Source organism: Crinia signifera, chromosome 1 (assembly GCF_055691185.1).
Source record: "Crinia signifera chromosome 1, ASM5569118v1, whole genome shotgun sequence".
Lineage (NCBI taxonomy): Eukaryota > Metazoa > Chordata > Amphibia > Anura > Myobatrachidae > Crinia > Crinia signifera.
The window spans coordinates 182,088,636-182,105,253 of NC_139217.1; the positions used below are offsets into that span (position 1 = coordinate 182,088,636).

Genomic DNA, 16,618 nt, shown 5'->3' on the forward strand with positions numbered 1-16,618 from the left:
TTGTAGTGGAGGGTGGGGACCCGTTTATTAGACATTCACCGCGCTGGATCCCGCTCATTACATATGCACGGAGCAGCACCAGCGTAGTGCTCAAAGCACCTCCCCTCCAGCAGCTTCATTTAGATGCTCTTGTGTGCTCTGTCTCTCCGCCACCCTCCTTCTCCATTTTCGCCATCATGGGCAGCAAGCCCCTGACGAGTTGAATAAGGAGAAAAGGAGGGGTGGCGGCGGACAGGGAAGACGGTGAAAGTCCGGCGAGCGAGGGTGAAAGCATAACAGTGTTCGCTGCCCCTCTGCTCGCTGGAGCATTGAATACACAACTGTCCGCAGCATGCACATCTGAATTCACCCTCTTGGGCTTACAGCACAGAGCAAGCCTGAAGAGACACTTGAGAGGTAGGAAAGTGTTTCTAACTCTTCTCCTCTATGTAACACTTTAAGCACATACAGTAGCTACTATTTCTTAATGTATTATTTAATAACACTCAAACTACTACTTCGCGCTAGTGTGATGCCTTGGGTGGTTAGGTTGTGCTATGCTGTGGATTTAAACCTCAGGAATGTTAGGGCCCTTCCTGATACCATGGGGATTATTAACTTGATTGATGTTGTTTGAATTCACAAGCTGATCGATTGTCAAATTATTGTGCACAGGTATGGATTGTAGTGTGCATGCACTAGGCGAAACAGCAACAACAAGCGATTATTTTTTTCACAATCCCCTCGCAACTTGAGTGACAAAAGCCGGCGCCATATTTGAAAATCAATTCAGTGCCTCTACAGGCTCTGCTGGGCTCAGGGCTAGACAGGACTGAATTACACAGTGAGCAGTACTGGGGGGCATACTGCAATGGGCACTTCTCTGGGCATTATGTAAGGGGCACTACTGGTGGCATTATGTGTATAAGCAGGAGTACTTGGGGCATTACGCATAGCATAATGTGTGGCATAATGTCATATGGGCATTAAAGTGTGCAGCATATTGTGTAAGGGAAATAACACAGTGGCATAATGTGTAATGGGCATTACGTTGTGTGGCATAATGTGTAATAGGCAGTACTGTGAGGCATAATGTGTAATGGGCATTACAGTGTGTGCCATAATGTGTAATGGGCATTACGGTGTTAATGGTACTGTTATGTGGCCACAACCCTTCCCCATGAAGCCACTACCCTAAAAAATTGTGCGCACCCCCTTTGCAATTGTAGATTTTAAATCTGACAAACAGCATCTCTAAAATGGCAGTTTTCAGACCTCCAATAAGCTACATTACAGCAAAATATACATCAGGAATTTTTTCTCCTTAAAACCAACATTACATTATTACCTCAATCTTACATTTACACTTAAAAAGAATAAAAAGTCTTATCACATGACAATGGATCTAACCACAGTGGTATAACGCAACTGAGCCATACATTGTACATATGCTACCAAAAGTCCTGGACCTACAGTAATAATATCTGAAATGGCTGATTATGGACTAGAAGAAATGTTATACTTATGACTGGTAAGGATCTAAGTTATATAGTTTTCTTCAGGATTAGGGGGATAAAGAACATTTTACTGGTGATGTGCAGCAAATGATAAATATCAGTTTCTTGCCAGTCTACACCACAAATGTAAGTGAATGTGAATTCTATTACCAACCCTCCAAAACCCTATTAAAATATTATTAGAGATCTGTACTGCTTACATGATAATTTTCATATCATTTGATATACAGTAGCTATATACTGTATTGCATATTTGTGGCATTTGAAATTCCTGAGCCATGTATACTGTATCTGCTACTTAAATTTCCTTCTGTCTTATAAAGGCCCATATACACGATTTCACCCTAGTCGAACGGATCGGGCCGAAAATCAGGTAAAAACCTCCTGTACATGAGCTGAATGAGAATCGCAGCCGTCAGTGCACATTGCGGCTTCATCCGATTTCCCTTGGTCTCTCTGGCAGCTCCCCGGAGTCCTTCAGCGCTATTTTAACATGCTAGAAATTGCTGGTAAAAATGGCACATCAAGTGCCAAATCAGATCAAGAGTTGTTTATACTGTATGATTAGGTAATGTGGTATCTATCTAAAATGCACTTTTATACACTTACAAATCATACTAATTTTGAAACAATAAAAGATGCCCACTTTTAACCAAGTCAGAGGTTTCTGTGAGGAGGCACAAACAGGCTGCACATATGGTACACATATAAGGCTCTGGTTTAAGATGCTGTATTCTGAGGCATTACTTTTTGTTTGTATGTGTGGGGACCAACAAGTTACATTTACCCTCTCATCTTCCAGCTGTTCCAGTATGGGTGGTCGTTACAGTAGTGAAGAAAGTGCATGAACAGGTACAGTATGATTGTACATTGTGAATGCCATCGTGAATGGCATATGCTGAGATGAAAATGTGCATTCGAAGAGACGCCTCCACAACAAGGTAAAGAGAGAAGGGATTTGTGACCAGGGTAAGTGAAGGTTTTTTGGAAGGAGGGGAGAGGAGACACCCCCTAACCACACATTTGCCAGGTACAATATACAAGCAATCAATAATTTCTTAGCTTAAGGTAATAAGAGCAATGAATTATTATAAGCAGAATTAGCTAATTATTGACGTTGTATTTGAATAATGAACCGTGTCCCTCAAGCAAATGATTAATACAATGTTCTCATATATACAGCATCATAACTCATCATTTAACATCAGAAAATTTGGCAACCCAACTAAACGTGCATAATATCTGGCTCCGGGCTCTGTCATAAGATGTGGGGTGTGGATAAAGTCCTAAGGTGGGGGCAAGTGGAAGCTAAAACTTAATTTCTAACATAATTAAGAGCTAGAAATCACTGACACCATTATTTTATTACTCCTTAACATTCATTATATAAGATTATAGAAAAATATAGTACCTGTACTGAGGTTCACATAAGGTCAAATCTGACATTTTACCATAATTGGAATTCAACTGACCATAACTAATTGCTTTCAAATAAATTACAGATCATTGCGTACTTAATAATATACTCATAGGGGTAATGAGGGAGCAAGCTTAACCCTTATTACCGCTATTCCATTTTAATAAACGTTATTAAAAATGTATTGTGCAGACTGTATTGTGATGACGGTTGCCATTTAAATCCCAGTGTCCATATTAATGAACAAAAATACAAAAGATTCTAGCAAATGCTAGTGTATCAAAAGATCAAATTAGAACTGAATTGCAATGTTTTGTTGTACAAGCTACAATGCTTTATGTACTAAGAATTAAAGTGAAAAAAATGACCAATCTTTTGGATAACATAGGGCCTCCTTCATACTAGTGATGTCACTGGGATACACCAGAAAATGCATAGGGTAATAAAGGGTTAAAAGAAACCAGCTTTAAATAAAAAAAATATGTAAAAAGAAATATTGTTTTTTTAAACTGTAAACATGGGTGAAATACAAAGAGAAAAAATGGCTAATGGGTGGTGGGAGGAACATGGCAGGCAGAAGATAAACAAAGAAATATATGAGGAAATGCAACTGAGACCAATGGAGGCCAGGGCAACCCAAAAACCTAGGTACAATAAGATCAATTGCATGCACACATGACAGACTTTTGCAGATATATACAGGGTATCAATAGAATTCATTGGCCGATATTCTACTATCAGTGGTAATTTACTGCTGCTAATTGTTTTGCGGCTATCCAATTAGCCCCGATAACCAGCACTTATCGGGGATCAGGCTGTGATAAGCAGCCACTGGAAACGAGATAACACATGGGATCGGAAATTTATCCCACATCGCATGTGTTGGCGCATGATTGAAGGTCTTTTTTTGGCTAATTACAACAGCCTGCATATGAATAGAGTGATAATGACCATAGTTTAAAAATGTCATTAACAGATTGTTTTAAACAGGAGTGCAAATAATTAGATAACCATATAGTGATGGATAAAACATATAGAAATCCAGAGGTCTGAAGACCAAATTCTTGTCAAAATATTCTTTTTCGAATCTATAAATTATTTTTTTCTTTTAATGAAAAAGCCTGCAATGTTCTCACTATTATAGCTGCAGGTATTGTCTCTAGCAATGAAGCCACCCATGGGTTTGGATAAATTAATTTGGCATCACCACTCCTGTGCATGGGAATTCCACTGCTTAACCAGACTTGCAGCGAATAACTTCTTCATATGCTAGTCCCATGTGTACTTGTCAGCTGCAAGTTATTCTAAACACTCTATAATTTCCCCTTGTACAATGGGGTGCAAATCAGAACCAGAGAGAACAGATACTCCTATAACTGCTTGAAATAAACAAAAACAATAGAAAAACATTATTCTGTGGAAGAAGCATAGGCAGTAGGCTGTATCTTTATTTGTAAAGTTTAATATCTCATTATGTAAATATATATACATTTGCATTTTGTTAATGAAAATGAAGATTTTACATGACCATTCTTTTAGCTGCCTTGACATACAAATAGAACACAATAAAAACAAATGTTACCGCTCTCAATTTTTTAAATATTTAGTTTGTCGTGATAGATGGGAAGTCCAAAGCAAGATAACCCACATAGTGGACAATTCAATTCATTCCAATGGCCAAAGTTGCTCGTGTTCAGAACATTCCCTCAGAAAACTGTAGTCACTATCACAATATAATTTAATTCTCAGAGCAAGTCTAATGCTAGCCACATATGGAACAAGTGCCAAGCTCAAAATGTTTAATTTGGCATCACATGTATGTATCCAAATTACAGGAGTTCTTCTGTCCCTCAGGCTGTGTCACCACCTCCAGGCCTTGTTTAGGGTAGGAAAATGAGGTATCCGGACTCATGATAGATTGACATTAGGTCGACCACTAATGGTCGACAGTGGGTCGGTTGACATAGACACCAAAAAACAGGAAAAACTCGTGTCCACCATGTCTATGTCAACCTTGAGTATGACGACCATCTAAAGGTGTCGACCTACCCATTGCCGACCATTAGCGGTCGATCTAATGACTGTCACCCTAGAGTCAATATATGATTTATACCATAACTGGAAAATTAATGTAAACAGATGAATAGTTGTTGTCTTCTGACCTTGATATGGCTGATTTTAATTGGATTATTGTTATACAATTGTTATACAAAAATAATTAACAGGGAGACCCCACAATCAAATTATTCTTAGGTGAGCAGCTTTCTGGTTCCATTGAAATAACCATGGCTTTGTAGCCGCATTGTTCAGCAGCCCATGCGCGATCCAAATCCACCAAACCCATACAATGTTTCCCTGTGGTACAATACATAGAGAAAATTTGGGTTAAGTTATTAATAACAAACACATATATAAGCTCTCACGGGCAGGGCCCTCTCTCCTCATGTGCCTTTCTTAGAATATATAAACCACTGCCACCCTGATAATTGCTTCAGTGTCCTGTCCCCTGATGCAACTATCTGTATTAACCATGTACTTGTCCTAAACTGTCTTGTAATGTAATTTTGTTTTGTGTTTGCTCATAACTATGCTCTGTAGAGCGCTGCAGAATTTGTATGCGCTATATAAGAAACTGTTAATAAATAAATAAATAAATATACCTTGCTACATACACAATCTATACAGATAATTTAAACGGAATCTTACATTTAAAAATAAAATACATTAATTTTGGCATTGGAAACAAAGTGCTAAATTACTATTTAACATCAGTATAGAATAAAAAAGGAAATTTGTGAGTGTGAATAAGAAGAACGAATCTATACAGTTTCAAAACAGAATGGTTATAAGTTAAACATATGCGATTACATTGAGTGGAGTAAGCTTATTTCAGAAAAAAATAATCAAAAAAATAAAAGATACAACAGATATGGTTTAAAAAATTATAATATTGCTTTAACTAAGGTAAAATGTACCTTTGCATCCAGCATTGATACTGTCTAAGCACAAGCATAGCTGCAGTTCAGTGATTGGTCTGGGCAGAAATTCATTTGACACTGATTTCATATAGAACCAGTCTATCCCCGACTATCTATTTTTTTTTGCATAATCTTGGCCAAGATTATGGGCTTACCTACCACATACACATAACCTTATTGGGTAAATAAGTCCCTAACATTCTAAAGCCCCGTACACACGGGGGGATATATTGCAGAGCGATATATCGCTCAGTGTCCCGTTTGCATCAGCGACCAGAGATGGTCGCTGATAAAAAAGAAACTGCCGGGGGGAGCCCGGCAGTGGAAATCAGCTGGTCGCAGGAGCATGTTCCTGCGACCAGCGATCACTACGGGGGAGAAAACGGGAGTGCGCACCCGGCGATATATCGCGGTGCACACTCCCATCGCGGGAGTCCCTAAGCCTCCCCCGCAAGCTAGGACTTGGAGAACCACAAGTCCCAGCCTGCGGGGCATTAAAGGGCCTGCTGGGTCTTGTAGTTCCACAGTAAAAAAAATAGTTAAATAAATACACACTGACACATTAGAAAAATAAAAGTTTAATACATACATTACACAAACACACTGATACTTACCTATCTTGAGCCCGTTGGTAGGTCCCAGGGTCCGGTCCGGTGGCTTAGTCCCGGGACCTTGGTTCCGGGCTCCAGGGCTGAAGAGTCCGGGGTCCAGGATCCGTAGTAATCCAAAGGAGTACCTGGGGAAGGAAATCCTACTCACCTGCTCCTCTGGCGACCACCCCGGCATCTTCTGTTCAAGTCGCGCTGCTCCCGGCTGCTGGTACCAGCTCCGCCTCCGCTGGACACTGGAGAGACACAGAGACCCTTCTTCCTCTGCGTCTCTACTCAGAATGATTTCTGGCCAATCAGGAGCCGAGAAAGTCGGCTTCTGATTGGCCAGAAATCATTCTGAGTAGAGACGCAGAGGAAGAAGGATCTCTGCGTCTCTACAGTCCAGTGGAGGCAGAGCGGGTACCAGCAGCCGGGAGCAGCGCGACTTGAACAGAAGATGTCGGGGTGGTCGCCAGAGGAGCAGGTGAGTAGGATTTCCTTCCCCAGGTACCCCTTTGGATTGCTACGGATCCTGGACCCCGGACTCTTCAGCCCTGGAGCCCCGGACCCGGACCAGCCCCGGAACCAAGGCACCGGACCGGACCCTGGGACCTACCGACGGGCTCAAGATAGGTAAGTATCAGTGTGTTTGTGTAATGTATGTATTAAAATTTTATTTTTCTAATGTGCCAGTGTGTATTTATTTAACTATTTTTTTTTTACTGTGGAACTAGAAGACCCAGCGTGCCCTTTAATGCCCCGCAGGCTGGGACTTGTGGTTCTCCAAGTCCCAGCTTGCGGGGGAGGCTTGCTGGGACTCATAGTTCCACAGTTTAAAACAATAGTTTTTTCATCTACTTTTTTTACACCAGTATCAGCTCGATGCCCACCACCCAGGGGCATCGAGGACAGCACCAGGCTTCAGCCTGGTCAGATAAGTCCTGGAGGGGGGGGGACCCCTTAATTGGGGGGGTCCCCACTCCCCCAGGACCCCTGGCCAGGCTAACCGGTCAGAGGGTTAAATGCTTTGGCCGGGGGGACTTGTATAAAAAGTCTCCCCCCGGCTGTGGCATTATCCTGCTGGCTGGTTTGGCCTGGGGCTGGTTCTTAAAATACGGGGGACCCCTAGTCATTTTGTCCCCCTTATTTTGGGAACCAGCCCCGGACCTGGAGCCTGGGTCTGGTTTTAAAAAATCAGCGAAGCCCTATTTGTCGGGTTTCCTGATTTTTTAATACCAGCCCCGGCTCTTTCAGCCTGGTGCTGGTTACGGCTGGTTTTTTAATAGGTAAAAGGGTGACAAAAATGTTTGCTATAATTATGCCCTAACCCAGCTCATTATGATAATTTTGGACACAGGTCACGTGTCAATAGCCCAAATCGAGACAGTGTGTACGGTGGTACAATCTTTTTATTGCGACTGTTTGGACGGGAGTACATCGGACGTCGCAAGTAAAATTGTACAGGTGTGTACACGCATGATCGGCTGTTGTTTGTGGACGGTCTGACAGGAGTACGGTCGGCCGAGCGGTTGCAAGAAATAGGGATTGTATAGATGTGTACCCAGCTTTACTCAGACTGCATTCTGAAAAAATGGCATTGGGAGTCTAACCTTATATATCTCATTTTTGTCCAAATATTTTTTTATCCTGTCAAAAAACATTAAAGGAACTTTGGGGATGTGGGTAGGTCCATGTGACGTCATAACATTGTATTGAAAAATGTATTACCATTCAGATTAGTAACATTTGAATAGTGCACCTACATCCCTTTTGTGTCATTATAAGCCTCAGCAAGGTAGCACTAATTACATAGAAAAAAAAGGCATATTAAAGCATAATTATTCTCCCAAACTAAAGCTTCATTAATCATAACATGAACAAAATACATTTTTATGAAACATAGAAAATGTCAGACATGCTCAGCTGCATGTTATATTTCAGATACATTTTGAATTAATCAAAAAAGAGATGGAGTTAAATGGTATTTCATGGAATAGTTGCCAAGTACAGATGTGTCCTCATACATCAAGCCCAGTGGTCAGGGAACTCGGTCCTCATTACCCCACGCAGTGCATGTTTTGCTGGTCTCCTCACAGAATCACAAGTGAAATAATAAACTCCACCTGCGGACCTTATAAAATGTGTCTGTGAGTAATTAGTACACCTGTGCACCTGCTGGGTTACCAGCAAAACATGCACTGTGTGGGGTAATGAGGGCCGAGTTCCCTGACCACTGATCTAGCCTAAGTGAGCTGAGAGGACCTGTGCAACTCCGCTAGCATCAGGTGACAAATGTAACTCAGATGCAGATATGTTTTTAAGCAGGGAACCAGCATGGACTGCACTGAGACAGTGGGCAGTATTCAATGAGGATAATTCGCCCTGTTTCACTGCGAATTTGTGCTACTTTCGCGTTGGAAGGTGATTTTTTTGGGTCAGAAAGCGAATCACCCTATTCAACGTGCACTTCTCGCCATCTTTCTGTAGTGATTTTCGCCGTGTGTCACCATGTAGCAAATCTCCATCTTTTCATGGTGAAGTGGAAAGTGAACTTTTAAAATAAAGTTGTTGTTGTTTTACATTTGGTGTAAAAAAATCTGGAATTTTATTTTGTGAAGGGGCATGCTATTTTTATTCATGTGCTTATAGCACATGAATTCTGGGGCAGGCAGGGAGACTTCCATCTCCCTGCCTGCCACCGTCCTCAGGCTCCCTGTGGTGTCCGCCGCAGGGGTTCACACTCGCCGTCAGGGGCAGTGAGCCCCCTGCGACGTTGAATAGGGGGGGCGGCGAGGCTCCGGAACACGGCGGGCAGTGACGAGTGTGCAGGATTCGCTGCACGCTGTCAATATTCACATTGAATACGGCCCAGAGGCATAATTCCAAGTAAGTCCTATTTATTTGTACATAGTGTCAGAAAATTTGGGGTTAGCATCTGGGCGTGGGGGCCCCCGGGCTCCTCTGGCTGGACTGTCTCAGGGCATCACAACTTAAATACACAGTCACTTTTTACATCATGTGTGTCTATTATTTATGTATGCACTCTTTATTTCACATACTCTACCTCCATGTTTCGGGGTTCCCTGCGTCCCAGGTGGTGACCCCATAGTGTTAGGGACCTGCTCGACAAGAGTTGACCTGGACGATTGGTGGGCAGGCCAATATCACTGGCCAATGATATACCAACAACCTCTTATTATATATTATATATTATAATGTAATGATTGCATAGTGCATTTGCACCCTCTCTCTCTGTGTAAACCATTTTATTCTCAGCAGATGGCACCTTTCATTACTGAGGGTGTGCAATTTACAGCCACTGTTCCCAACTCCGCTAGCATCAGGTGACAAATGTAACTCAGATACAATGTGATGTGACTAGAACGCACCAGGGGACTGTGCTGCTTAATTTGATATGACACTTGCACAGTATATCTGTGTGACTGAGTCTATCAGTGTTCCTGATGAAGACTTGTTAACACGTCAAAACGCGTTGAGCTACCATCCGTTTCAGCTCCAGTTGCACCTGTTACCAGACCACCTGGACAGGCTTCAATAACCTACAGGATTCCACAGTCTCAGTTTCTGATGCAGAGATCAAGTTGGGTGTACTGATACCATCCAACCCGAAAAACCGTGCTATTCCCTCTGAGTTAATCCGGATCCAAATGCTGGACAATTCTCCGGGATCTTCCTAAAATCTCCTCCAAAACATAGGAGATGTACCATCAAATTCTACATCTGGTAACTATCCAATCAATATTGGTGCATTTGAACTGTTGCTTTAACCATACCCACTGTAGCAATACTTACTAAGACTGTTTTTTATACCCCCCATTTTTTATTTCCTATTCATCATGAGAATTCTCTATAGATAGTATTTTTAATTGTCTTGTTTATTGGTGTATAATAAATGTATGGTACTTGTGTATTATCACGGCGCCCACCTTTTCCATCGTAGGGCATTGTACAACCAAAAAATCGCATCGCATTGGACCCGATCGCACAGGCACCCAGATGCCTGATTTAACATAGACATTACCCATCAGGGTGGGTATACAATTAAAAATCGGGTCTGGGGGGCATTTAACATGGGAATAAGCCCAAATCGGGCATGATCGCGTTGCATCGCATGACACGATTTTAAAATTGTATGATCACGCCCGGGAAAAGGCTGAAATCGGGTCCCATCGCATGCATCGCATACCTTAATTAGTGGCATGCGATGCGATGTGATGGGCGCCGTGATAATACACAAGTACCAAATGTATTTATTGGTTAATTGTGTTAGCCTTTTTCATTCAGTCAAACCCTAGTGCTGTATAATTCTTCTTCTTTGTATACTTTTTATATAGGGAGCTTTACACACTCCCATATACAGCTGCTTTAACTGTACTGTGGTTCTCCAGTTCTCTATCGAAAAAACAGCGTGCTGCATTGTCGCACTTCATATGCAGATTTAGACTCAGATACACAAGTGGCAAATACTAATCAGCAGTATCTCCTTCTGCTTCTTACCCACATCACATTACGAATAAGATTTATATTTGCAAAAAAGAAATGCAAAAACCATACAGTATAATACTCTACTAGCAGAGTATTTGGGGACCTGCTGTGGCAAGAAGAACTGTTTGTTTTTTATGTACCCCGTGTCTTTCCCTGTTGTGTCCTTTATCTCTACTGCTACTTGTATTGCCTATCTGGCAGTTGCAGCGACCAAGTGGCACCGCTGAATGGCTGCCTTGGTGCTGTGCAGCTCAGCAAATATATGTTCCCCATGTCCGTGTTCTAACCCTCCCCAGGGTACATATCTGTAAGTGTTAGATATACTGTATATCTGTACTGTCACTGTTTGCTTGTTACCTACCTGGCTTTGCACAGCAATCCAAAACAAATTCCTAGTATACTGTACGTAAGTATACCTGGCCAATAAAGCTGATTCTGATTGGCGTGACTGTAGTACAGATGTATGAGGACATTTGTGCACTTCAAAAGTATAAACTTCTGTTTCAGTATATTACAGCTTGAGTATTATCAATATAAATAAAATAATTAAAAACAGTCTTTATATTTAAATAAAGTTGCTAAGTATGCTATCCAACATATTCTCTTGCTCAAAGATGACTTGCCGAATTAGCGAGTTACCACTGCCACTGGAATGGTTAGAAATTGCTGTGTCTCTAACAACCCTGGGCATAGTAAGTAAATTTGATGGTCACCGACCATCGAATGATTTTTACCCTATTCGCACATCTAAGTCAGTCTGGACTGAAGTAGTCTTGTGGTGTCCTGGTCCGAGAATGGGGCCCCCTGCCCTCCTTCATCCGCCCCCCCTATGCGAACACAGTGAATTAACATTGGTCCCCGATGGGAACACACCAGGCACCATTCAGATTAGAATCAGGCTCTTTGTCTGTTTGCAGTATTAGATAACAAACCCAAAAGAGTCTGTGACTCGGTGACTACTCAGTGTGACCTAGGAATCCTGTGATATCTGGGATTAATGTTTATAATCTTGTGTATTCCCTGTCCCAATCCCTAGTTCTGATGAATAGAAGTGCTTTCCACTCCAATAGCATGTAACATACAAACTATAAGCAAACTACACAGCAGATGCATACCTATCATCCTTCGCTCTGGGGGAAGCTTGACCTCAGTCTGATCCGCAAATCTACACAGAACCATGTGTTCCTGAAAAGCACAAAGAACATCCACTAAGAAACAAGTTACTTCACTAATTCATCATTTCATGATAAATCGTTCCGCCCCCATCGCCACCCCATATCTATTTAAACTGTTTATAAATAAATAAACATCACTATGCTATGAATACTAAATATACAAAGTTTCTTATATAGCACAGCATATTCCGTTGCGCTTTACAATGGGAGACAGCGATACAACAAACCAGGTATTTACAGATAGTCAAAAAGGTAGAAGGGCCCTGCTCGCAAGCTTACAACCTATTTTTTTCACATGTGAAGGGGTCAACGTTTGTGCCTTTTTTCGGGGTGGACCTCTTCATATTTATTTGTCTTCTGTGTAATAATTTGTTTTATTAAAAGCTAGGAAATATTTATTTTTGTGAAATAAAATATGATTTATGCATAAAGTTTGGACTGGGGGAGGAAGGGGGTGCTACGAAATATCTTGCACTTCTGAAGAGACGTTAGTATCTTATGTTTGTGTAGAAGTCTTCATATATAGCAAGATGCATATTTTCCTGGGCGCATTTAATTGTTTGTGCTTATATGCAAATTGCATCTACCTCAATAAATACCAATATATTTTTCTTAAAATATAGAAGGTAAAGGCATCTTAGTACACACCTTGCAATTCATTCCAAATAAATTGTAATTTGCATTATTGATGGACTACAAATCTACTGAAATTCACAATTCTAGCAAATTCACAGGCAATGTCTACCAATGAGCTATAAGACAGTGTTGAATTCTTAGTTGCCCATTAATTGGCCTAGAAACATATAAATAAGTCAAATCCATTTAGGCAAAGAAAATATTCAGGAATATGTCTGAATTGCTTGCCACTCTCTTCTGAAGAGTAGGAATAAAGAAAAATCTTTAATCTGTGTAACTCCATCAAAGTAGGGTTTAGTATAGGTAATTAACAGACAAGAGGACTAAATCTGCATGGGCCAGCAGGAAAACAACGTCTAGCTATTACGCTGAACATGGTACAAGCAGCTAATTATCTTGGCTAAGTGCATAAACAGGACTAGTAAAAGTACCAGAGATCCCTAACTGACTATTGTCTGTAGATTAAGACATTCTTTTCTGCAGACTGACCCTCTCCATATTTGTGTAAATAGCGTCTAAAGATAGATTTATAGAGAGAACAAGGAATGTGCGCAATCTAAACTCACAATACAAACGAGATTTTTCTTCAACGCTCATAAACTGAAATGAGGAAAACTTGGCAGCAGTTACCATTTGCACTTTTACTCCTTACATTTTTGAAGACAAATATTAGCAAATTGTCTTAAAAGTGAGCTTTGAAGTTGGTAGCTGACAGTAATAATGAATTCCTGCCACACTTGTTATGTTTTCTGGAAATACGTGGTAGCATTCTGTATAGGCTATTAAGTTAGAAGCAAGTAAAACAAATTTACTCAGGCAAATAAATAATGTGCACCCTTATCTTATTCTATTTATCAGGTAGGCAATGTTTTTCTGTGGAAGCTTAGGTGGAAGACACATTTGAGGGAGGGAGTCCATTCCTATATGGTGAAGCACACTAATCTTTAAAAAAAAAATTTTTTAAAAGATTCATGGAAATAAATTAGATTTTAATGAAAGGTTATGGTATATATTGTGTGGAATACTTTAAGACTTAAAAAGTACATATGATATACCAAATTAAGTTAAGATTCACCCCTCTTTCAATAGAATCACCCCCTTTTCTCTTTTTATTGTGTAGCTGTGCTACTCATGTTGACTATGCTACTAACCAATCACTGATCGAGAATGTAACATGACATTATTATCACACAGCAGCAATTACTTGTTTAGATAATTGGATTCTACATGGCCACATGTGACAAGACTACACACGGTGAGATTTCACTTTCTATTCGACCCCTATCCGATCTGGGTCTGTGACTGGATCTAGGTTATTTAGTGTTCACATTATATTTTGACTAAGTAGTACAGATCAGTGCTATATAGTCTTGCCTGCCAATACTATTCTTCTATTCGATTCACACCACACAGAGCGTGCATCGGGATCGAATCTGCATGGAATGTAGAAAAACCATTCAATGCCCATTCGATTTTCTATTAGATTCAATTTTGCTTCTATAAGCAAAATTAAATAGAAAAATATTGGAAATCTCGCAGTGTGTACCCTCTATTAGTATATTATCATGAAAAATAAAAAATATATATATCCACGGAGGCTTCTACCTTCCATCTTATACAAATTACTGAGATATTGCGTAGAACACATTATGATGCCGATTTAGAGTTAGGTGCAAATCCAACTACTGGACTGGACTTCAGAATTTAAGCTGGATGCAAAGAGCATAATGTACTTCTCTTCTATGTATGTGTATAATTTTATGGGGGTATTATGGGAGAACCTAAACTGCTCCCATGGGAAGCTATATACAGATGGAGAAGCTTGATCGGGTTTGTGCAAATTTCTATGGTGCGACTGATGGAAGCTGACAGTAAGCATATCTCAGTCTTTGCACATTTAAGGGCTTTATACTCAAATTATTTTCTTTGAAAAATAAGAGAAGAGCATGCAACCTAAATTGCATGCACTTGGCGCTGATGTGCTTAGTATATATACAAAAATAATAGACACATAAAGTGCTACAATAGCACAATTTATTTAAAATAAATTAGCATAAAAATAAGAAGTGCACTTCAATTTACAATATTCAATAAGGACAAACAAGACACACAACATAAAACATATAGAGGCTTTTATCGATTAGATGGCTGGTATGAGGATGAGAATAGGCTCGAATCTATAGGCATAAGAATATCATATTATCAAGGCATAGAACATAGTTAGAAGTCCCACATAATTTAATGGGTCATCTTTAGTGGCAGTAAAGGTTGTATTCCCCTGGTATGTCGATCCTCTATGAATTGGGTCAGGATACAAGAGTCCTCCCTCTGTTTTATCAGAGGTGCTTTTCCAGCTAATTGTTGGAGGGAGGTGTCCGCAGCCACAGATGTAATTTTAAGAGACCGCTTCTAATTAAGAGTCCTTGCTCGGATGGAAGAGTAGGAAGCCATGTCCCAAAAGCAGTGTCTGAAACAGAGGCAGAAGAGGAGGTGCTGGAGAGTGTTGTGGAGCAACCTGCTGCATCTGACCCTGGCAAGACCAGGTCAGGCGGCAATTTGCAGTTTTCCTATAAAGAAAACTGTACAAAGGCTATTGCAATGGTGCAGGTTAAACCACACCTGCTGGGTGACCAAGTGTACAGAACTTCTGCTTCTCAGAAGTAGGCCATGTTGAGGATGGTCCTGGACGCAGTAAATGTGGTCAGCTCCAGCCATCGGGACATCAAAGAAGAAGAGGGACAGGACATCAAACCTGTCCTGGAGGCTAAGATGGCTGCAGTGCACCACAAGGGTTGCAGGACAGGAGGGGGGGAAGAGCTGCACCGATCCACTACATGGGGTTGGAGGGTGCTCCCAGGAGAGCATGTGGTGGACACAGACCACCCAGCGTTTACACCTCATCCTGTTCAGTAAATTTAAGAAAAATTCCCTTAAACTGTAACCATCTATGTTGTGTGCGGGGTTTAAACACACCAACCTCTTGTTTTGTGTTGGCAAGGCCGGTACTTATGTAGTATCTGGGCGTCCGATTTAGAAATCGGATGGATCGCATCGCATCGCATGCGACCAAATCGTATGCGATGCGATGGTCAAGATTTTTCCATAGGATTCAATGTTAAAATGGTCTGAGTCCATTTTAACATATAATTCAATGGGAAAAAGGGGTCCTTTTCCTTTCCCCACTATCCAAGTGGGCATGGAGTTGGATATAAACCTGTGGCGAGCGTAGCGAGCCACCGAGCCCGAAGCGTGGCGAGCCCCGCGAGGGGACACAGAATACTTTTTAAGAAATATGCGTCCCCTCGCGGGGCTCGCTGCGCTCACCACGCTATATAAAATCAACTCTATGCCCACTTGGATAGTGGGGAAATGAACAGGACCTTCTTAACATTGAATCCTATGCAAAATCGCATCGAATCGCATCGCATCTGATTGTATGCCTTAAGGTAAGGCATACAATCACAAAATCGGACGCCCAGATACTACATAAGTACTGCAAGGCCATTTGTACATTATGTAAATAATTATTTAGACTGTATAATGCTTTATGAAAAAATGTGCTTTTAAATAATAATAAAACTTGAATTTGTATATTCTCCCCGTATTTCCATGTGTTTTCTCCAGGTACTCTGGTTTCCTCCCACAATCCAAAACATATACTGTTAGGTTAATTGGCTCCTAACAAAAATGAACCCTAGAATGAATGTGTGCATGCATGTGGTAGGGAATATAGATTGTAAGCTCCACTTAGTGGCGGAACTCCGGGAGACAACGGAGGCACTAAGCCCTGTAGGGGCACTTCTGCTCCACAGTTCTGGAC

At 41.0% G+C, this 16,618-nt stretch overlaps 1 protein-coding gene across 3 annotated transcripts in view; it reads right to left on the bottom strand.

The window, feature by feature from the left end:
* Window positions 1-4,359: 4,359 nt before the first annotated feature.
* The window catches only part of GSTCD (glutathione S-transferase C-terminal domain containing), a 168,025-nt gene continuing 155,766 nt past the window's right edge, over window positions 4,360-16,618 (bottom strand). For all 3 annotated transcript variants that reach the window (XM_083178808.1, XM_083178790.1, XM_083178798.1), the window contains 2 exons: window positions 12,103-12,172; window positions 4,360-5,268 (listed from right to left, as the gene is read on the bottom strand). In XM_083178808.1, the coding sequence (XP_083034934.1) occupies window positions 5,132-5,268; window positions 12,103-12,172 (207 nt within the window). In that variant the 3' untranslated portion in view covers window positions 4,360-5,131. The remainder of the gene's footprint in view (window positions 5,269-12,102; window positions 12,173-16,618) is intronic.